This window comes from Centrocercus urophasianus, unplaced genomic scaffold, assembly GCF_019232065.1.
Source record: "Centrocercus urophasianus isolate 14NV4802_14NV808 unplaced genomic scaffold, USGS_Curo_1.0 seq_25, whole genome shotgun sequence".
Taxonomy (NCBI): Eukaryota; Metazoa; Chordata; class Aves; order Galliformes; family Phasianidae; genus Centrocercus; species Centrocercus urophasianus.
The window spans coordinates 3771764-3795411 of NW_024884811.1; the positions used below are offsets into that span (position 1 = coordinate 3771764).

The 23648-nt window shown below is 37.9% G+C and overlaps 1 protein-coding gene across 1 annotated transcript in view; it reads left to right on the forward strand.

Moving 5' to 3' along the window:
* The window catches only part of PDE8B (phosphodiesterase 8B), a 68321-nt gene that overhangs the window by 17021 nt on the left and 27652 nt on the right, over nt 1–23648 (forward strand). The window contains exons 2-6 of the mRNA XM_042825707.1: nt 9903–9962; nt 16743–16933; nt 18188–18247; nt 19296–19353; nt 22632–22720. Of these exons, the coding sequence (XP_042681641.1) occupies nt 9903–9962; nt 16743–16933; nt 18188–18247; nt 19296–19353; nt 22632–22720 (458 nt within the window). The remainder of the gene's footprint in view (nt 1–9902; nt 9963–16742; nt 16934–18187; nt 18248–19295; nt 19354–22631; nt 22721–23648) is intronic.

Consider the following 23648-nt stretch of genomic DNA (forward strand, 5'->3'; position numbering starts at 1 on the left):
TAAAAAATTGGTCTCCCTCTTGTTTATAAACTCCAAGTATTGGAAGGCTGCTTTCAGGTTTCCCTGGAGCCTTCTCTACTCCAGACTGAACTAGCCCATCTCCCTCAATCTTTCTTCATAGGAAAGGTGCTCCAGCCCTCTGACAATCTTTCTGGCCCTTTTCTAGACACACTCCAACAGTTCTGCGCCCTTTTGTGCTGGCGGCCCCAGCCTGGACACACCCAATCCCATAATCTATGTCCTTGATAAAGGTGTGAAAGAGTACTGTCCCAAGACAGACCTCTGGGGAACACCACTCATCACTCATCTAGACCTGGACGTAGAGCCATTGAGAACAACCCTCTGGCTATGACTGTCCAACTAATCCTTTATCCATCAAAAAGTCCAGCCTTCAAACCAATATCTCTCCAATTCTTAGATAAGGATGTGTTGTAGGAACATGTCAAAGGCCTTGCACATGTCAAGGTAGATGACATCAGTTGTCCTTCCACTGTCAAATATGGCAGAGAGCAGCCTGGCAGCCACATCAGCTAGCTCCATCAGGGCTATGAGATACATGCCTTTGGGCCCCAGAGACTTAAGCACATTTATTCTTGTTCTTGAGAATTCAGAATTTATGCACAAGTAGCTCTTCAGTGGAGCTATGTGTAGTACTGACTCTAATTCACTAAAATGGGGAAATGATATTTGAATAAAAGCTTTGTTGCCAAACAGTTTGTCAGTAAATTGGAACTGAAATCTTCCATGGCTTTCTGGGACATGATTTCTAGATAGAGGTGGCTGGAAATTTTCAGAACTTATATATTGCAGAGGAAATTAATTTTCTTTTAGAGTTGACTATGTACGTAGCTCCTGTTGTTACTAGTTACTTAATTCTGAAGAAAGAAAAGCAAAAACAACAACAAAAACACTAATCATTTGGAGAAGAAGTCTTTTTCATAAAGCTTTCGATGATTTCCTCCCAGTATGTAAAAATAATGCTGAGTAGTACAGAAACTATTACTGCTTATTGCTTAAGTAATAATTTGCTCCAGTGCAGCAGGCTAGCTCAGGGCTACGTAATGCCTTCTTTCTATACCTTTGCAGAGCTTATTTGGATTGTAGTTGCATGCAGTGTTAAATCTTAACATTAGATGTTGTTCCTACCAGTATTTGCATGAGTAGAGTAGGGACAATGAAATTAATATGACTGAATTCTGGTGTTTAAGACTGGGTAGTTAAGTTTCCAGATTTGTAAGACTAGGTAATTAACTTTCTAAGCTTATCAGAGCAGTTCTTACTTTTTGCATCTGTTACTCCCTCTTCTTTTGAGTCAGATTTTCCCCTTCTTCTGACCATTTCATTTGTACCACTAAGCCCATCCTGTACAGATGTTACTCCCACTCTTTCTCACTTTTCGTCTTTGTTTGGGTAGGTTTATAGGATTGGTCAATCCGTGTTCCCTTATAAAAATACCTGAGGTGTGGTGAGGTTAGGTGAGTTTTCCCTCTGTGATTTATAAACTAAATAGATGAGACAAGTTTCATGAACACTTTAGTCTTGGATGACAAAATATGGAGGTTAATAATGCTGGTCTTGAGTAACATCCACGTGGTGAACCATTCATGCCGTTAGATGATTCACCAGGGAGCAAGGCATTGTGCACTTCCCAGGAGGTGATACATGAATGTCAGTATTTGACATCTCTTAGATTCATACACTACTGCTGCTGTCTGGATTATCTGCAATGGTTTTGTCAAAGTTAAAACAGAAACTTAAATGGAATTAAATGTGATCATGAATTATTGAATCAGTATGCAAACCTCTGGGTTGTTTATTTTGATGAGATATGTGCTTTTTGATGTCTGCACAATTTTTTCGTCTGAGACATGGCACACGCTATCATGTTGACTGTATCTGCGTAACAAAAGGTAATTTTTAGCTGGAAGCTGTTTTCTTGAGAGAACCTTAGACTTCATACTTGAGATGGTATAGTCTACTCAGAATAATTTTTTTATCTGGACTTCTGATAAAAACAGTAAAATAGTTAATTGTAACATATGTTTATGTTAGATTGGGAAAAAAAAGTGTACATACGTAATTCAGGGAGATAATGATTTTTGCTTTATATGCTGGTGGTACTCTGTGCAGTCAGGAAATTTCGAGGTTTTTTTGTTGTTGTTTCTTTGATTCGTTTTGGGGTTGGGGGGTTGTTTTTGTTTTAATAGAGTTTCTATGTATAATGCATTATAATATTGAAGTAGTCATCTTCAGCTGAAGATTACTCAAACAATCCATCCTTGTAAACAGCCGTTCCCCCTCCTGTTTATACACTCCCTTCAGGTACTGGAAGGACACAATGACATCTTCTCAGAGCCTTCTCTTCTCCAAGCTAAACAAGCCCAGTTCCCTCAGCCTTTCTTCATAGTAGAGGTGCTCCAGCCCTCTGTTCATCTTAGTGGCCCTCCTCTGGACCTGCTCCAAGAGCTCCACGTCCTTCCTGTACTGGGGCCCCAGGCCTGGACGCAGTACTGCAGATGGGGCTCAAAGGAGCCGAGTAGAGGGGGGCAACCACCTCCCTCTGTCTGCTGGCCACCCCTTTTTTAATGCAGCCTAGAACACAGTTGGCCTTCCGGGCTGCTGGCTCATGTCCAGCTTCTCTTCTAACAGGACCCCCAAGTCCTTCTGTGCAGGCCTGCTCTCAAGTGGCTCTTCTCCGAGTTTGTATAAATACCTGGTATTTCTGGAATAGTTTAGGCTTAGTTGCTGTATTTTTCCCTGAGACTGATGGAACAAGGTTTGACTGGATTCATCAGTAAAGCATGAGACTCATTTTCTTACTAAGATGAGACTGGACAATAATGACAAATGCACTTACATAAAGAAGTCTCTTCAGGCTGAGATCCACAAATGTTGAGTGTATTGTGTGCACTTCGTCAGATGTTTATTTTCACTCCGCCAAGTGTCCCCCTGCAAGGACATTAACATAACCTGAAATGTGCATGCTAACAGAAAAAATGCACTTTCAGAGAAACCTCTGCTGACAAAGTCAGTATTCAAAATAAATGTCCTTGGAGACTCTGTAAATAGTTTTCTTTCCACAAGTCTAAAAATTTTGCCATTTGTGAAACAAATCTATCTCTTCAGGACCTTTGTACTGCTGGATTGAAACATGGAAGCTTACTTTTCTTAAAGAATATTATTAATGACCTTGCCCCAGTAAATATACTCAGAGTTGCTAAAGTTTTATTTCTCTGAAGGAGTCCATAGGAGTTCATTGTTAACTTTTAAAACAGTTCTCACAGAATCACAGAATTGCAGGGGTTGGAAGAGACCTAAGGCATTATCAAGTCCAACCACCCTGCTACAGCAGGTTGCCTACAGTAGATCATTTCAATTTAAAATGAAATATGCTAATGGTTTTCCCAAAACTTGGGCTGAAATTGCTCAGTATTACAGATAGGTAGAAGTGAGGTAAGACGTACCTGCATTATGATAGCAGATATTTCTCTCCTATACTGTAGTTTACAAGTCAATAATTTTGGCTGTTCTTTAGATTTTAATTCCTTTCTCATCAGTACAGACTGGGAGATGGTTGCCAGAGCAGCAGTCAAACTGGAAAGGCATAGACAAAAGCATGGCTGGCCTGATGTAGTGTTACAATAGCACCAGTTGGAGCAATTAAATGACCTTCAGGGGTCTCTTCAAAAAAATGTTTTTGTGATTCTTTATTCATTGGGATTACAGTGAGTATCTCTAAGCATTAGTCAAGGCCCCTCTTCCTATTTGGGTTCTGAGTATCTAGTTGTAACAGAGGGAGTTTCTTCCTGTTCCAGACCTTGACTGCCTGTGCTTTGCTGCTCTGTGAGCAGGAAAATGTAGTAAAAATTTAGAGAAAATACTGTTGAAAATTGATACATTAGATTTTTGCTGTGACTTCTTCCCTGATTAGAAAAAAAATGTTGCATTGTAAGGTTCATTTTGTTTTGTTTTGTTGTTTTCCTCAGTAAGAGATAAACAGCACCTATGCTAAGTGGTGTCTTGAAATGTCACCTTGTCACAGCTAGCTTGGTTTCATAAATATTGTATTACAATAGTGTAGGTATCAAGCCAGTTCTAATTAAATATACCTTTAAAATTCTACTTAATCCCAAGACTGAAAAACTCTCAATACCTGAGAGTGGTTTGATGTCCAAAGGAAGAAATGCCTGGTTTTCTCATCAAAAGATAGGAAGTAAAATATTAAGCAGGAAATCCAATAAGAAATGGGATTCTTTTTTTTTCTTAAAGTCCGTACTGGAATTAAAGAAAAAAAAGGTAGGATTCACTGAAGGTAGGATTTCTTGAAAGAGAAATGTTTGGTATCAGAGTGTGATGTAACATTTTATATTTCGATGTCTTCCTTGGTGCACATTTTTTATTTATGACAGTTTTATTAATTTTATATCATTGTTATAAAAACATGCTTGACAGTTAGTACTCTGATAATGATAACTATATGTTATGAGACTATATTCTTCTCAAGCTGCACAAATGGCTGACAAGGAAACTGAGCCAGCTGTCCTCTGGGCACTCTGCTCTTGGGAGACAGGAGAAGCAGATCTGGGTATGATGTGTGTACTGCTGTAGGGATGAGAAGAGATCACTAGGACTTAGTTGGCATATTCACCCAGGAATTCATATAAACCTGAAATTGCTGAATAACTAAGTACTAATGGTGTGTCACCTGTTCTTTAAACGGACCTCAGTGGCAGCCAGCAGAGTGAAAACTGGGTAATCATAGATACAAAGAATCACTAAGGTTGGAAAAGACCTCCAAGGTCATCTAGTCCAACTGTCCAGCTATCACCAGTATCTCCCCACTAAACCGTGTCCCTGAGTACCACATGTAAACATACATTAGCTCTCCTTATGGGGTTCAAAATGTCGTCTAGGAGCTACATTTTCTTTCCTTTAATCTTTAAAGGAACCTTTAAAGATCATCTAGTCCAATTCCCCTGCAATGAACAGGGACATCCACAGCTCAGAGCATAGTCCAGGTTGGCCTTGAATGCCTCCTGGGATGTGGCATCTACCACCTCTCTGGGCAGCCTGCTCCAGTGCCTCACCACTCTCACTGTGGAAGACTTTTTCCTTATATCCAATTGAAATCTATCATCTTTTAAGTTTAAAACCATTTCCCCTTGTCCTCCATGCTTTTAATTTTTATTTACTAGTTCCCATGCATCTGCTGATAAGCATTGTAAAAGACGTTCATGACACACTGAGGGGTTAGGCTTCTCTTATGGATGGATGCCTGCAGTTTGCAGTGGCTAATCAGCTAACTCAACAACAAGGTCTTATTTTTTCTAAGCACTATGTGCATTTGATCATCATTTTAAATTAATAAAGCAACATAATTCTACGTTAACCTTAGCTATTCGAATGTTCAATGTTCTTCTGGACTCTGGGAAGATGGCAGCTGACTGGCATTGAAGAGAGCAGTGGTTTTACAGCCCTTTTGTGGGAACTAAGGAAATCAGGGCCTGAGCAGCTGGGAAAGTAAAACCACAAATCAACTGGAAGCTGCAGAAAAAGAATGAGTAAAAAGTCAGATGGGAACATTCTGAATTATGAGGAGTACATTACAACAGAGCTACCTCCCTGCTGGATGAGTAGCTGTGTTGGTGAGAAAAAAAAATTATCTGAGACAACTGATTAAATGAATGAATCAGGGAGGAATGGTGTCTGGGAAAGCCATCTAGCCAGGACCAGATCTCTAAACACCAAAAGCCATCTAGCTCAGGGCCAGATCTCCAGCAGCAGGAGCCCTGGGAGGAGCAGATAGTGATTTGTTTTGTTTATTCTCCCAGCTACTGGCAGATTATGATTGAGAGTCTTACTGAGGCTGAGGTGGCATCTTTCTGAAAACATTTCATTTTTATTTTGTGAATGTGTCCTTATTTCAACACATGTAAATTGCCAAACAGGACAAGAAAGATATTCCCTATAACAGTTGGTGCTCACAAAAGAAGCATGTGAGAGATCCTAAGCATAGAAAGACTGAGCTCAGGTGACACAAGAATATCAGTTAATGAACAAGAAATGATTTCAAAGGCAGAAAGAAAGAAGGAAAGATAGAAGAAAAGCAGGAAAGAAGGAGAGAAAGAAAAAAAAGAAAGAAAAAAGAGAAAGAGAAGAAAGTTTGGAGTATAGTTCTGCTAAACAACATGAGACAGTTAAAGGAAGGAAAGAAGAGAGGCACATAACATTGCTCAACAATGGAAGAGGACGTTCACTCTGGTTGGTGACAGCTGCAGGCTGGGGATGTTTTAGAAAAGCTGTGAGCCCTGTGTCTCAGAAGGGAATTCAAGACATCAAGAGAATGGAAAGTCAGAGGTCCAGTATGGAAGTCACGTGTGATTGCAATCTTTTTCAGGGCCAGTTCTTGGTCAGTGAAAAAGGGAGATCTCTACCAGGCATGTTTTTCCTGTGCCCATCTAGAAGACTGCTATACCATTTTGCTGGCTCCAGCTGCTGTTGTTTCTCTGGAACAACAAAGAGTTATTCAAGAAGATTTTGCTGTGCTAATTAGTCACCATGTTTACAATAGTTGTGCTATTAATTATTGATGATTCATAAACTACAGGGGCCTTAAGTCTTCAGTCATATGATGAGTAAAGCATTTTGTATTAGTGATTTAAAAGAGTAGAACTTAATTAATAAGTGGTGATTCCATTTTGCTTAATATACTGCTTTGAAAGGAAGAAAATTGATAATCACCAATTTATATGAAAAGAAAAGATTTAAGAAAATACCATTTACTGTGTCTTTAATTCTTTGATTACTAGCGGATTCCTCTGGAGTTTACAGTGATACTGGAAATAATGGTAGACAGTTTGAAATGTTAAAACAAAAATTTCTTCATTGTTTTTAAGCTCTCTGTTATCCCCAGATGGTTAGTTTATTTATGGTGTCTGTTCCTCTGCACTATTAAAACAGGAATTCTCTCACTGACCTCTTTGGAAACAAGCTCTGCATGTTTTACCAGAAAAGTTTGTCATGAAATACTGTACTAATTGAGTTAGGATGCAAGTCTATTAGCAGTCCTTCCTGCCAGTCAATAAAATAATGGGAGATTTATTTTAATTGGAAATCATCAGCAATGAGATGTTCACTTGAGCCAGGAAATGAGCAGAGGTATGGTCATGGTATCATTAATATGCAGCATCCACATCATCATACTTTTCTGGGAGTTAGGAAGATTTGAAATTAGTTCTTTCAGGCCAAGGAGAAATCCATGCTTTTTTGACAGCGAGGTACTTGTGCCTCTTTTAGCAATGTTTTGAAAGAAAAATGAGACTGTTCTTTGTACCAAATGCAATTTAGGCATACAAATCTAGGGGATTGATTCGGTTAGTGAAACGAAACTCAGAAGTCCAAGTCCATGAAGGAAGTCTTTGAAAATGCTCCTCGTTGTATCCAATGAGGTGGTTTATGAATCCTTCCCATGTTCAGTCCTATTATCAGCTTTAATTTGAGGACGCCCCTCTTATTTCCATGTGCTGTATAAGGAATGTCTTAAAGGTCATTCTTCCAGAATTTCAGTCTTTCAGGAAAAGCAGCACACCATTTCTACATCCCTATGTATGGCTGTGACTGTAAGTAAATCATATCTCTGCAGAGCAGGACAGTGACAAGCTTACCTATGTTGCGACTCTCCGATTTTTCTAATCCTCATAAAGCTTTTCTACTGCGAGCAGAGACAGGAACAGCCTCAAATACTAGAGGGAAGGAAAAAAAAAGACAGGATCTGATTTTCAGGTCCTTGCATTCAGGTAAGTTCACAAGTCTGATGTGAAAGCAGCACAAAGAGAAGCTCCTAGTCACAGTTATGTGAATTTTTATTTCATTTTTTGAATACCTGAGCTAAGATAAGTGAAGAAATCTCTGAAATGAATCTGATAGACTTGGCGGTGGAGATCTGTTTTTTAGGCACAGTTATTCCATCTTGGACAAAACTAAGAAATGAAAACTGAATGCACTCTGAAGTGGTAGTAAAGAAGAGATCACTTATTTAGAATGTCACTTCCATAGTGTTACCTCTAAATGAATCATAAAATGGTTATTGATGTCCTAAGGGTACCTTGTGAAGAATGGTAGGCTCTTATCAATATGTTTTTTTAAAATGTGCATTTTAAAAAGAAGGTTTTGGACTGATACAGACCAAAGCCTGTTGTGTATCTGTTGACTGTTCTCCTTACTATCGATTCTACAAATGAGACTACTTAAGAACACTTATTTAAATCAAAATTATTCACAATTTTAAAAATCTTTTGGTTTCTTAAATAATGCACTGTAATATGAACGTACTTTTTCCTGATTTTTGTCTGTTTGCTTGTGAGGGGAGAGGAGTTAGGAGCTTTGAGAGAATTCTGTTTCCCCAGCTTTATTACTTCACGGCTTATGATCAGTGCTAACTTCCATTTCTATTCTAATATCTCTTCTTGCACTGTATTTCCTTCCAACATGGCAGGAGATCAAGTGGGAAGTGAAGCTGTTGTGTGTGGAAAGGTTAGCTATTCGTGTATTGGAGGTAGTTTTTGCTATGAAAAAGAATGGCAATGCTTTGTGGTTTAATATTCTGGAGAACTGCTTGCTACCTTCTGGCATACATGGGATTCAAAAGGATCAGTGCTCAGGGATGTATGAAAATCCAATGCGCCATTTGTCACTATGCATAATTCCACTGTCTGAAGTGCAAGGCAAGACTAATACCTGCAACACTGGTGTGTCCTCCAAGGAGTAAAACCAAATACTAGTAACTTCATCTATGTTGAATGTAAAGTCCTTCGAAAAAATACTATATTTGAGGATAAGGTAATACCCAAGTAAAAGGCTTGACCTAACAAGCAGTACACAGCAAAGTGGTGCAGAAATAATAATCTAGGGATCCTGGGAGTGAAGGAAAGTTCTGGAAATGTGCCTGCAGTTAGGGTTTTGTTGAAACACCTGACCTGCAAGGCAGTTGCTTGAACTACCTACCCCAAGCACGTGGAATCACTGGCATCAGGAAAGCAGTGAACCTGCCCCCTCAAATACTGCTAACTTGTTTGTAATCCTCTGTAGTATGAGGAGAGTAATCAGTGGGTTCAAAGAATTTTTTAAAGTACATACATCTGTGGGAGGACATAGGCGTTGTTCAGTTGCTTGAGAACAGTCTGTAATCTAAAGTGAATCAAATCAGCATTACAGGAGGAGTATATTGAAATGTATAAGTACACAAAAAGCATGAAGGTAGTCCAGCTATTAGGAAATAAGGCTACGAAGCATTGAAAGCCAATGTTTGCTGATTTTGTTGCTGTAGTTTTAAACTGTGATGTGCTCTCAAGTCTTCTGAAAACACACTGATTAGGGATATCAATGTTGTTTGGGTTTTTTTTCCCCCTCTAAATTAAAGGCTACATTTCTGGAAAATATCTTTAAAACTATAATCCAAACAAACTGTCCTGTCTGAAAACTCACTTGTTTTTCTAACAAAACGAATTAAAATATTGTTCTCATTATACATTACAAGATCTTGAAGGTATGTATTGCAATCAAATGAATAAGGCAATATTTGGACAGAAAAATAATAGTTTTCCATTGTCTTAAACAAAACAGAAGTCCTTTGTAATCGAAGTGCTCTGGGGAAGGAGGAAGATGGTGGTTAGATTTTTACTGCGTTAAGCCCTACAATGTTTAACATAGAAGTACATGAAACAAAATTGTGAGCGTGGTTATCTGTTATCAGAGCTACACTTAAAGCAGCTGGATAAAGGCTGCATGTTGTGTGGCTATCCTGTGAGAGTCTTACTGGTTATGCTTGATCTTTCATTCTTGCTTGCAAAATGCTATCTGGTCAAGAAGTAGAGTGGAAAAAAATCTCTATTACTCTTACTTAGCAGGCTTCAGCTACAGAGGTACAAATTGGGCCTATGAGACTGACACAAGATCCGGTTCAGGTAAGATGTTCTCTCAGTTTTTTGATACAGTCAATTCAGTGCTAATGGGTGAAAAAATTAAGGCATGGTTATACATGTTTTTTACTTCTGCAAGGACTGTGAGTTCAATAATTGGTGTTTCGGTTTATCTGAGTGCTTGAAAAGAGATCTGTGGCTAAATTAACTTGGTAAAGAAGGTGCTCACGTTTCCATTAACATCAAGTAATTTATTTTGTGTCCTGTCAGTAGGAGTGTGTCCGTGTGTGTGTGCACCAGCAAGGAAAACAGCTGTTTCTGAATGTTAAAAACTGCTGAATCCTGACTTGCCACGGCAGAAAGCATTGTTATATAGTTTAGGTACCAGGCAAATTTTGCTGGGTTTTGTACAGTAGAACAGAGAACTGTGCTTTTACAGGTCACAGATGCAAGAAGTCACACGTGTTCCAACAAGAGCATTGAATTTTGTCACACAAGCAGCAGCTCTGCCCATACTTACTACTGTTTCTGTACAATTTGTACCTATGTTTGTAAACAGAGGGATGCCAAGAATATTATTTTAAACATATAGTGTGATCTTTAATACTGCTCCTGTAAAGCAGTGTCTGTTAGAAGTAACTTTTAGTCTTGGTCAGCTAACTGCAAAATGCAGAGATATTTAGCAGCCACTCTTTCTGCATTTGTTTGTTGCTTTTATTCTTGCCATGACTGCCTACAAGTAGAAAAACTTACACATGGAATTCATGCTATGCTGTTTTGGAGGTCATAAAGCCTTACATTTTTCTTTATGTATTAAATATGATAATAATAAGTATAATTCAGTCTTAACAGTGGCTTGATCTTTTGAAACCGTGTATGTCATAAAAAGACTGCATAATAGTGGGGTTGGCAGTAGACCAGTCTTCATTTGCAAGTAATTTAAACGTAAATATGTGGAACTAATTATGGAAAAATGCTGAGTAGACTGTGATGATCTGCAGTAAGATGCTCACAATAATACTCGAATAAGAATACTCATTGTCTTTGGCAACATTTTACTTTATTTACTTCATAGAAACTGGATTTGCAAAAATATACTATCCGTATTTGCTGTTATTATGCAGTTTAATCATGTAATAATTCTTCATGTAAGAAGGGAAATTGTTCTGTGTTTTGTATAGAAACTTTCTTGACATTCATCTTTATATTTAGCTAGCTGTGGATGTTGTTTTGTCCCTTTATTAGTGAAGACACGAATTGCGGTGCTACAGAAATCACAGAATCACAGAACGGCCAGGGTTGGAAGGGACCTCAAGGATCATGAATCTTCAATTCCCCTGCCACAGACAGGGCCACCAATCTCCATATCTAATACTAGACCAGGCTGCACAGAGCCTATCCAACCTGGCCTTGAGCATCTCAGGGATGGAGCATCCACAACCTCTCTGGGCAGCTGTTCCAGCATCTCACCACCCTCATAGTAAAGAACTTCCTCCTGACATCCAACCTGAATCTTCCCTCCTTCAACTTAAAACCATTTCCCCGTGTCCTGCTGCTATCTACCCTTTCAGAGTTGACTCCCCTCCTGTTCATAGGCTCTCTTTAGATACTGAAAAGCTGAAATCAGGACTTAAGTAAAACTTGTACCTGAAGAGTATTTTGTAAAGACTATGCCATACTCTAAATTAATTGCACTAAAAGAAAAATACTTTCTGTAAACTCAGTTCCTTTATGGAACAAGTAACATGACCTCAGCTTATTTGACAAGGATGGCACATACCTATCATTTAAATAATGTGCGCTAATCTTTTATATTCCATCTTAATGATTGAGGTATGTATTTCTCTGTGAAGTGCAAAGGGCTACCAACTATGCATTTTAAATATCTTTATATGCTGCTTAATCATGTTCTTAATTGTCTAATAAGATAATACACTTTGTTAAAACAATTGTCACCAGGACTTTTCTTAGCAATGTTCATTGTATGCTTGTGCACGTTTTGAACTGTTGTTTGGCAGCAGACCTATGCCAGCTGGCAAATGGGTTGTGTTTTTTTGTCTAGGAGGTGACCTTTGTTATGGCTATGACTTGCCATAAACCATTTAATAGATTCCACCTCAGATTTTATGACCATTTGTGTTAGAGGACAAATCTGTTTTGGTTTATACCAGCTTTTACCCTCCAAATGCCCTCCCAGCATGCAGCTTATGTGTCCGCCCCGATTTTGTACCAGCGCTTACAAATTGCCTTAATTTGGTTGTAAGACCTTAGAATTGACTGAGAAAAATGTACATACATAGGTCACTCTGAAAGTAATGCCTCCTATTGGTATCCATGGAAAATAAAAGATACAAAGAGCACTATAACACTATTTGATAGAGCAAATTCTCACCTACAAAATACCACTTTTCAACACATTTACCACCATTAGCTGTGCATTTTAATTGAAAAAGAGCCTGCAGGCTGCACTTGTAAGAGTATGCACCAGTGTAAGTGACCCACTGTTTCACAGTTGCTGTGGTGTTATTGCTGGTAGGAAAACATTGACTATGCAGTTCATCCTTTATCAGCTTTACCAATAGCAGTCAGAAAGCACCAAACCTAGACTATACAGTAGATGCAGTAGGACAGTCCAGCCAAAGTGTCAATATGCTCTATGGTCTTCAAACTTGTATGGGATCTGGCATTATTGCTTTGTAAGAGAAAGGTTGTCTTCTTTCTAACGTTACTCTGGAAGTTCAGATCTTCAGCTTAGACAGCATTTTGTAGCAGCTGATGGTTTGTCTGGGTTCCAGAAAATCCAAATGAATCACCCCTTTTCTATTCCAAAAGACAGTGCACATCACTTTACTTGCTGAGGGCTACGTCTTGAACATTTTCTTCAGTGGGGAATTCCCATGTTGCTATTTTGACCCTGTCTTGTAGTGGTAACATCACATCTTATCACCAGTAGTGATGCAGTCCAGGAGACTGTCACCTTCAGCCTTGTATTGGTTCAGCAGGTCCTGAAAAAACCTGCTTATGATGTTCGTTCTCTTCCTGTGTGAGCATTAGTGGAGCCTACTTGGCACAAACTTAGCCATATTCTAACATTGCTACCACTGTTTCCAACACACTGAAGCTCTCTACAGTTCCTAGATCAGAATCTGCCAATTCACATGGATGAGCTGATCAAAATGCCCTTCATTTTGTGGTGTGAATGCTGTGCATGGCTGTCCAAAATGTGGCTTGTCTTTCATGTCACTGTCACCACTGCTGAAACACACCACCCACTGCCTCACTGTGCTCATATCCACTGTTTGATCTCCTTAAATGCTCAGCAAGCATCCATGGATGTCAGTGGGTCAGTAAATGTCTTTTTCTTTTCTTTTTTTTTTTTTCATGGAAAAATTCAGTGACTCACCTTTGCTTCATACACACTTTCACGTCAGACATGATTTTGTCAGAGTGCCTCTCTGCCTCCATCTGTCACATGGCAACAAAATGGAAAGGAATACTGGCAGGAGGGTTCAACCTCTACTGCCATAGAACCAACATCTGCCTCTGATGTCATGGGACATCATAGAATAGAGACATTACTTTCAGAGCAGCCTCATTATAAACGTGCAGCTTCCCCCAGTGACATGAGAGAAAGATGTGTTAACATCTAGTACATATGAAAGAGAAATACGGTACTCATTTGCAGAACTAGGGCTGACAGAGGTTTGTATATGGGACTTTCCTATATGATTTTTAAGTCAGTGCCCTGTGTGATTTAAAGGTTAGGAGAAAAGAGGCTCAGTGATTGTTAGGGAAAATCAGAAAAAAGTGGATGTGCTCAGGAACTTCTATTGAGTTTAACACTTTTAATAGAGGAGATAATTTCTTAATGGCCAAAGAGTAGGCTTGCATCAAATGCCTTCACATGTAATCAAATGGATTGAATGGGAATCTTTTCAGCTGATGATTAATGAGAGCTTAGCTTGGAGATCAGACCATAGGTAGAAATTTGTTATCAACTAATGGGGACAACGTTGCAAAACAGGAAGCCAATTTACATCTGCAAACTTAATGATTGTTAAAGCAAGGGCAGAGACAGAAGGTCAGACTGTTATGTTTCAGCATACGATCTGAATGCCTTTTAAAGCAATGACTAATGGAAAAACTCTTGCTCCGTTATTTTTATGTCGTATTAGAGTGAAACCATGTATGAGCTGTAATTTCCCTAATGACCAGTGAGTTAACATTTTAGAGTAGGAAGGAGTGGAAGGTGAGGAAGGCACAGAAATTATAGTAATTACCACTCCTGAAGCTTTTATTGGCATTTGAGTTGAAGTTTGTCATCATCTCCTCACAGAACTTCATATACTGGAAGTGAATGTGGTTGTTTCCCGCAGTTACTGTGGTGCTTTTCTGCACTCATGGCTTTAACACACAAACTGAAATGCTTACTCTTTTTTTTCCCCATAGTCCCTGTCTTCTATATTAATAAGTACATTTCTTTCTTGTTTGGTCTAAGCAAATACCTCTTGCTTCCTTCCAGAGAACTGCTGTAGAGTTTGTCTGCCACCTGTCATCATTCACTCACTTTCTTTTAATGCTTAATCCTGCTCCCCCTTCAAATACTGCATTTTCTCCCTCTTATGAAACTCATAGGTCATCATCACTTTCACAGTGTTGATGGTGAGCTCCATGTCTGTTCTGATCATGACGATCTTCCCCTCTTGAGCTGCAGCCGAAGTGTTGATGATGCCCACCATCTAATTGTTTTCCTGCCCATTTAATGTTTCACACAGTATCCCTCTGGCTATATTAAAGACACTATTAAAATAATTTCACTGGAATACCACAGAGGCATAAAAAGGTTTAGGTGTCATGTTTTATGACTTCTTAAGTTCTATTTTTGATTTTCTCATTGTTTCCTTCTGGTATATATGCACCTGTTCTCACTGGGTTGTATTTTGAGATTTTCAAAGCAGATCTCTATCTATTTTCTGTATTTGCATGATAAACTGGGAACAAGACATACAATAGCTGTGCAAAACAAATTCAGAAAATTGTGGTAGGAATTCCAGTAGATTACAGAAAAAAAAATCTCAGCAGGAAAAGTGTATGGTATTCCTATGTCAAAGCAGCACTGGATAAAAAAGACCTATTCACAGCAAGGCTAACAAACCACATACCAAAACAGATGTTTTCCATCAAGAAATACAGATTAAATTTGATTTCCTGTCATACTGTCAGTCTGATTTACACAGATTGCTGTATTTTCATTTTGATTTTGGGAGATTAGCTTGCAACGTATTTGCATAATTCAAGTTTTGCTGTGTTTTCACTCTCTACAGTAAGCTTCATACAAATTTTAATGAGCAGGCATGGCAGTAATGCTTTAATGGTACCTTTAAAGTTAATATTCTCTGAACGATTCACACACTGATATTTAGTTTCCAGTGGGGGAACAGGTGGTTTAACTAAACTCCAGTACTTTGCATCTGGTAAATGGCTGAATTTTGCAATCCTCTATTTCCAAGTAGGGAATGTTGAGAGAAGAAAGATATCAAAACATCTTCAAAGAAAAACCTCTTCTCCAACAGCAGCTGGAGCCAAACAGGATTGAATCAGAGTAGCTACTTTACCAGAGTATATGCAAAGTTCTATAGCAGAACCATGTAACTGCTTTTGAATGTTTGATAACTGGAAAAGATAATGGATTAGGTAGAGTGACAGTTGCTATCTTGGATGATGAGTGGCAGTAACCTTACACTTATTAGTAAGTGGACCCTTACTAATAAATTAAAACTTTCAGATGAATTTCTTAATATTTATTGAAATTCCAAACATATAATTTTTTACTACTTTTTAATGAAATCTTTAATGATAGTCCAGCCTCAGTAACATTAATGGCTCTGTTTATTCCAGACCATTCCAGACCATTCCATACTGCTCAGGATAAAAGAAAGGGTATGGTCGCATTGTCTAGCTTCTAGGCTGATGGTGTTGAATTTTATGTGTTGATATTACAGACATGCAACATCACAGATGAAAGGTTATTAGCCTTCCTTGTGAGCATTTTTGAAAAACTTTGCTCAGATTGTTTCAATGAAGCTGGGGGTTACTTTTGTTTGTAAAATGAACAGGATTTTGCTTTATATATAGATTATCCTCAGTCTTCTGCCTTTCTGTGCAATGTGAATACCTATAGTTGAACTTCTGACTTCTTAAAGCCTTTCTTTTTCACAGCATTTTTTCAATAATTTGATGTTTTTCTTTATCTGTCACATGGAGTGGCATGGTTAGTGATCAGCTGCAGTGTCTGAATCATTGTTTTCCTACTACCCAGCCCTTTCCATACCTGTTCGTCTATCGTTTTCTTCTGTTTTGAAAGAAAAAGGCAATTACATTTCAGAAAGTTCCTTACAATTTAAAATGTGTGTAACTCCCACAACCTTAAAATGGGAATGATGTTTGAACATCTGCTCGCTAAGTCTGGCATCTGTTTAGATAGGGGCCTGTATGTCAAAACTGCCCAAATAGTCGCAGTGCTCCTGAAGCCGTGATGCTCTAGGAATGCGCACAGCAAGGTAACCTGTCACCTGCCAACACATTTACATCCAGAACAATCACAGCTTATTCAAAAGCAGTAAATATCAGTCCTGCACAGTTAATGCTATGTTGATAATCACTCTATTAATTAAGTTATCCACTGTGACAGCTCTTTTATCATCTGCAGTCCACCATCTCAGAGTGGACTTGATCTTTCAATTAGTAGAAGTGGTTGTTAAGATTTTTGCCATGTGGATAACTATTCTGCATGTTTAAACTGATGTTGCTCTGCATGCTTTGCAGGTTTTGCTGATCTTCGCAAAAGAAGACAACCAAAGTGACGGCTTCTGGTGGGCCTGTGACAGAGCTGGTTACAGGTGCAACATTGCCCAGACTCCAGAATCAGCACTTGAATGTTTCCTTGATAAGCACCAGGAAATAATTGTTATAGATCACAGGAATTCCAGATATTTTGATGCAGAAGATATCTGCAGGTAACTAAAGGGCCTTATGCTATTCTTGAAGTCTGGAATATATTATACAAAATCCATACTCTTAATTATAAAAAAAAATAAAGAAGAATGCACAAATTGGAAATTTGGAGATTGAGTACAAGAGGTTTTCTTCCCTCTTTAAGGAAGATTCATAAGAACTCTTAGGAACTCCTGTTAAGAGGAGTAGAATTTGAAAAATAAGCTTTTGGCCAGGGTGACATTTGACCTGTAGAATTCTCTCTTCAAATCATGAGCATTATTCGGAGCATAAGCCACAGCTGTTGTGCAATCACTCTGTGCTTTCTGTATCTGCTTCTCCCTGGATCTCCTTTCCTGAGTTAGTGCTGTAACAAGATTTTAAGCTGCAAGGCTTGAAACTAATGCTATTGTTTGTTGACTACGTCAGGCACACGTCAGTGAGTGCTCTTCACAAAAGTTCACATCATTCTTCTGTACATGTGGAAATGGAAATGGAAAATCAGTTTTACCATGCAGCACACTACATTTCTCAGTCTTGCATGAACTGAAATTTCTGTTGTTTAAGACAAATATTTTAAAGTTCACGTATTTAAGGTTATGGAAGTGTTTCTGGAAGAAGTACACATGCATATGACAACTCTTTATTCAGAAGAGAGTGACATGTTTGAAAAAAGTGTATTTTTCAGTGGTGAAAGATGAATGGAGTGTTCTTGGTTGTTTGTTTTTTTTTTTCAGTTCTTCAGTAACATAAAGTGTTGAAATTTTGTTAACCATGGTGGTCGTAGTCCTCTATAGAGAAGTGTATTTGCTATACTTTCTTTTCTTACCAGTGTGCCCCAAGAGCACTTGGTATACTTCAAAGAAAATTTTACAGCATATGAAAGGACAGTTGTGAAGGTGGGAGAAGGTGGTAAAGATTCTCGTTTAATTAGTTTTTGAGCTAACAAATACCAAGAATGCATTGTATAGACATTGCATCTTGTCAACCCCCGCGTTCAGGGCAGCCTGCCCTGCCTTTACCTAGGTAAGAAGGACAAACTTTTACTAGGTTTGAAGAGAATTTTGAGCTGTTGTCTCTGTACTGCACTGTATTGTGCAGATTCTGAGGAGGCTGATACCAAAAGAAATTGAATGTCTAAGTGAGGACCAGTTGGTCCTATTTTCATAACTCGTTGGACTCTTTCAGAACTGTTTTTCATTTATATTGCCTGTGAAGACATTGTGTGTAACACTGAGAAAGCATGTGGTGTAACTGAGAAAATATTGTTTTCTTAGGTCTATTCGTGCCACAAAGCCATCAGAACACACTGTAATACTTGCTGTGGTTCCACGCACGTACGTTTTACTCTGTGTTGTGAAATATTTTTGTTTTACTCTATGAGAATGAGTTAAAATCAAAACTAGCAAGTAACAGAAGGTATCTCATAGATAAGATATAAACTCGTAAGTTTAAAAACTTACAGAATTAGTTTAATGTTAGTTATTTTTTACCTGAAATGGTTAAGTGATGTATATGGCCTATTTAAGTATTCAATTACTTCCATTCATATAGACTAATATATCACTTTGACTTTAGAGAATTGTTATGAAGTGGCTTGCGTACTAAAAAAAAAATAGACACAGATACATTTGTTTTTAAAATGAAAGAATAGAAAGCTGTTTATTGTGTTGTAAGGGAAATAGATCAGATAACATGCTGTGGTTACTAGGTAACTAGGTAATGGAGTAAATCTTATTTCTGATGGTACTAAACTTGGTATTGTATTGTCCTGAATTCCTTCTTGAGTAATTCATACTCAGTGCATTCTTACAGACTTAAATACATCTTTTATCAAATATCTTAGAAAAAGAGTGGTTTCCCATCATTGTTAGTACTTCTACATACTGCTAAATCCATTCTAATTTTGTTAATTTCCTAGTTCAACTAAAACATTTGCAAATTGAGTTGGCTGGAGAACTTTTCCAGCCAAGATTAGAAAATAGATGGTGTTTGCTGCTTAACAAGACCTTATAGCTTGTTCCACATTCCACTTAATAGCATTATTTTAGTTTCTTTCTTGTCGGATATCACAGGATATCCTTTGTTTTGTTAAACTATCTATCTATTTATTTATTGGAACATCCCTGTATGTCTATGAAGAGAAGACAGATGTCTGTGTAATATCGAATTTGCTGTAGAAATTATTTTCTGGCCATAATAACAACTGCAAGTATATATAAAAGACTGTATCATCTTTGACATTCAGAAGATCCACTTCTGTAATATCATGATTCGACATGTGTATTTTATGCAAGAGCATTCATACTACATTATATTTGGATAACTGCTGAATTGATGCCATCTAGTTCCTGCATGTTGTGTGACCAGCATTTTGTCTTGTAGATCTGCTGATCAAGAAGAGACTTCTGTTCTTCCCCTTCTTAATGCAGGCTTTGATAGGGTATGTTTTCTTTCATATATTATGTATTTAATAAAGTAACCGTGGTTGCTTTGTAAATTAGAGGCACTTCAACTTCCTCACATTTGAATCTTTCATATAAGTTCTTCATGTAAACTATATGTTTGCTTATGTCAAAAATGTATTTATGAGATAATGGTCACAGTTGATTGGGTACTCTTGTTTTCAGAAATGTATTGGAAAAGCATATGAGATAAGAGAATCTGTGATCCAGGTAGTCCTTCCAGAAAAAGCAGGGGTATGGCTCTTCTCTCAAATAACAGCAATAGGACAAGTAGGCCTCAATTTGCACCGGCGGAGTTTCAGGTTGAATATCAGGAAAAATTTCTTTTCAGAAATAGTAGCGAAGTACTGGAACAGGCTGCACAGGGGGGTGCTGGAATCGCTGTCCCTGGTGGTCTTTAAAGAAAGGGCAGATACAGTACTAAGGAATATGGTTTAGTGAACAGGATTGATGGTAGGTGGATGTTGTACTGAATGATCTTAGAGACCTTTTCCAACCTTAATGATTCTGTGGTTAAATCCATGTGGTCTGGACAGATGGTGAGTGGATTTTGTTTATGAGTGTATTTAAAAATCAAAGACATGGCACCCTAATTAATGTGTGCCTAGTCATCTAGACATGTTTGTGTGCATGCTAGGAATCTTTTCTGAATGGAGTACCAGCCTAGTCCTGCTCCTGCTGAATTGAAAAAGGATAATGTTTTGTTTTGTTTTGGTTTTTTTCAGTGAGGTTTGAATTGAGTTGTTACCTCGGCGTGAACCCTTTCTATTCAGAACATTATAAGCTGTTCTGTACAAGAAACCAGAGGAGGAAATAACTGTTTACTGCTGTTTCTTAAAATGAATTTGTAGTGAAGAGCAGTGATTTTCAGTTCTGAAAGTCTAGCTTCATTTGCTTACCATCTTCTAGCCTTTGTTTGAGTGGCTTTGGGTGGTCATTAATGTTTCCTAATGTAACATAAAGCATCTGTAATATTAAGAAAGTTAATCAGTAGGAGCTCATCAGTAGACTCTGTAGTTAGGGGGGATTAAATATATGTGTTTAGAAGAATTATCCCAGTCAGAACACTATCCTATTGGTTCAGACTGAATCCAGTATCTGAGCTAATTCGTGCTAAACCTGAGTTTCATTGCAAAAAGTATATGCACCTGAGTCACCACTGTGGAACATCACCAGAAAGAGGTAATAGATCTTGACTCTCTTGCAAATATATGTATAAATATATATACATATATATATTTAAAATATGTATGCAAAACAAAAAGACACAAAAACCCCAAATAAACACCTTCTCCAAGGAGAGAGACAGCGCATCCAGGGATCTTTTCCTCAACAATGTAATAAAATTGATTTTTGAAAAATCCCATCTGCTCAAATTACAGCTTTATCTTCCCTAACTTTATTTTTATACTCTACCTTTTCCAGTAGTTTATTTTGCATTATCACTATTCAATGTATCAGCATTTGTCATACTAGTTCCATTCTTCCTCCTTCCCTTGACAAAACTTAATTGTAATTGTTCTGTTTGATGGTACCTGTCTTTTAAGTGCAACTCCAAAATGATTAATAAAGTATCTGATGCATATAGCCAATTAGTCTGTCACTTTTTTCTAGAATTTTATAGACAAAACCTCAATTTTTACATCAGATTCAGAGCTGAAGATTCCCAAGAGCTCCTTTAATATTTTTGGGGGAATACACCTACAAATACATCAATCTTAATGTCTTTTTCCTGCTGTGAAAAGTGACAGTTATAGAAATATTTAATATCTTAACATGAGGAGTGAAGTAGGCCCATGGTTAGTTACTTTTAAATTTGGGCTTAAGCTGTTGGTTCCCAAATCACATTTTTTTCATAAAGGGGAGAAGCAAAGATTCCTCATACAACACTCTTTGTTCTTCACAGATCTGAGTGCTGGCTCTTGACTCAGCATGCAGCTGTATTCTGAAAACTAATGATGTCACAGAGTATTTTGTGTGAAAAGCAGAATCCACAGATGTATTTACAAATCACTGATGTAAATCCTCATAGCAGAAGTCTACTAGTGAGCAATAAACTTGAACTGAAGTCAGAGAACATGCTAATACTTTTGTGATGAATGTGAATTTTCTCACTGCAGCTGGTCCAAGCACAATACCTCTCTGCTAACTGCTTCTGCATAACAAATAGAGGACATTCCATCTAACACATATTTAAAAAGGTCTTGTTAACAGCTGTCAAATTTTACTTTTCTGCACTTCTGAATTCAAAAGTGACAGCTCACTGACGTTACTTACAAATTCAAGTTACTACAGTTTGTGAGTTTCAGCTACAATACTTACTTAAAAACAGACGAAATGCCAAATGTCATTAAATTTATTTTAATTTTTAGCATGGATATTTTATATCTTTAAGGTATTCCGTTCCTGTTCTGAATTAAGGCATAGGTGTTCCTAATGAAACATCCAAATGCTACTGATTTTGAGACTTTTGTTTGTTTTTTTTTTTTAGATGACCTATTTCTTACTGAATACCTAGAACCAAGTGGCAAAGCTCACAGTTGTGGTTTCAGCAGATTTTTATGCTCGCTTTTTATTTAGCTAGCAATATTGTCACAGTGACTAGAGAATCATTCCCATTGAATAGATGATTGCTTAACACAGCAGGCGCAATGAAAGCATTTCTACAGAACCCCAGAATAGCTGAGGTTGGCAGGGACTTTTGGGTCCATCTGGCCCAACCCCTGCTCAAGCAGGACGCACAGAGTGGGTTACCCATGTCCAAGTGGCTTTTGCACATCTCCAAGGAGGAGACTCACAGCCTTTTTGGGCAACTTGTGCCAGTGCTCAGCCACCCACACAGCAAGAATCATAAAATCTCCTGACACTGTCTTATTGATCCTTATGATCATCAAGTCCAGCTATCATCCTGACACTGGCAAGTTGGTGTTAGGAGGAACCTCTAGTACTCCATTTTGTGCCCATTGCCTCTCATCCTGACACTGGCACCATTGAAGAGAGCCTGACTGTTCTTTTTGCACTTTCTTGAGGTACTTGTTTTATCTTAATGAGATCTCTCCTGTGCTTTCTCTTCTCTGTACTGACCAGTCTCAGCTCCTCCAGCCATTCCTTATATGAAAGATATTCCGGCCCCATTTTTGTGGCCCTTTGTCGTCCTATTGCCAGCTCTATAACATTAGAGTTTTAGATACAAGAACAGGAATAATAGATTACAAACCTTCCATTCTATTTCATGCACTTCTGATTTGTTTTCCAGCGATTCATGGAGAATAGCAGCATAACTGCTTGTTACAATGAACTCATTCAAATAGAACATGGGGAAGTGCGATCTCAGTTCAAATTACGGTATGTAGACATATAAGAAGGCATAAGAAATAAATATTTGGAAATAAGTAACTGGTCTACGTTCCCAACTGCAGATATATGTATTTCATATGCTAACAATTTCCTACAGCCTTGTTCCTTGATCAGTTACAAAACAGACAAATGTAAGGGCTTTAATAAGTGGTGCCTTTAGAAAGCTTTGTTGATGTGCTTCATTCACTGCTGGTTTAAATGACAGTTTTCATTAATGCAGAATGCAGTACTTGTCCTTTATTCTGATGCTTGCCTGTGCCCATATGTCTTGAGATGCCCACATTGAGTTTGGCAATAATACAGCAGCCATCACTGGTATTGCAATCAGAATGAGATCCCTTAGCAGAAATATTGCAGAACAGCTTCTGTTCGTTTAATTGAATGGTAGCACTTTAATGCTGACTTGTGTGTAAGAAAGGTTGCAAAGTGACATGACAGGAAAATTTCTCAAAGTCATTCTTAATCTTATGTGTGTGAGATTTCATGTCTTGAACTGAGCTCAGTCTTGGGCTGGCTCTTCCTACTCTGTGCCAAATCAAAATCACAATTTTTTTCTTAATAAGAAATATTTAATTGTAAAATTATCTTCCAAATATAAGAAGGAATATATAATTATATAATCAGTTTAATATGATTGACTGTATATTTAATACTGGTGCTTCTGTTGCTTACACCTACATATAAATATCTTTACAATTCAACTGTATATAAAAAAGAGATCTTTGAGTTGTCACACAGAGAAAGTATATTTACCTGGATTCCCATAATTGAGTTGCATTTCCTTCTACAGAAAATACTATCGCTTCACTACTGGAGTCAGTGTTGCTGTTTAAGCAGTAGATTTTTTTAAGGTTCCATTCACAAACCTATCACAAAGGAACTTAATGTTCAAGCAAATATGTGTTTATGTATGCAA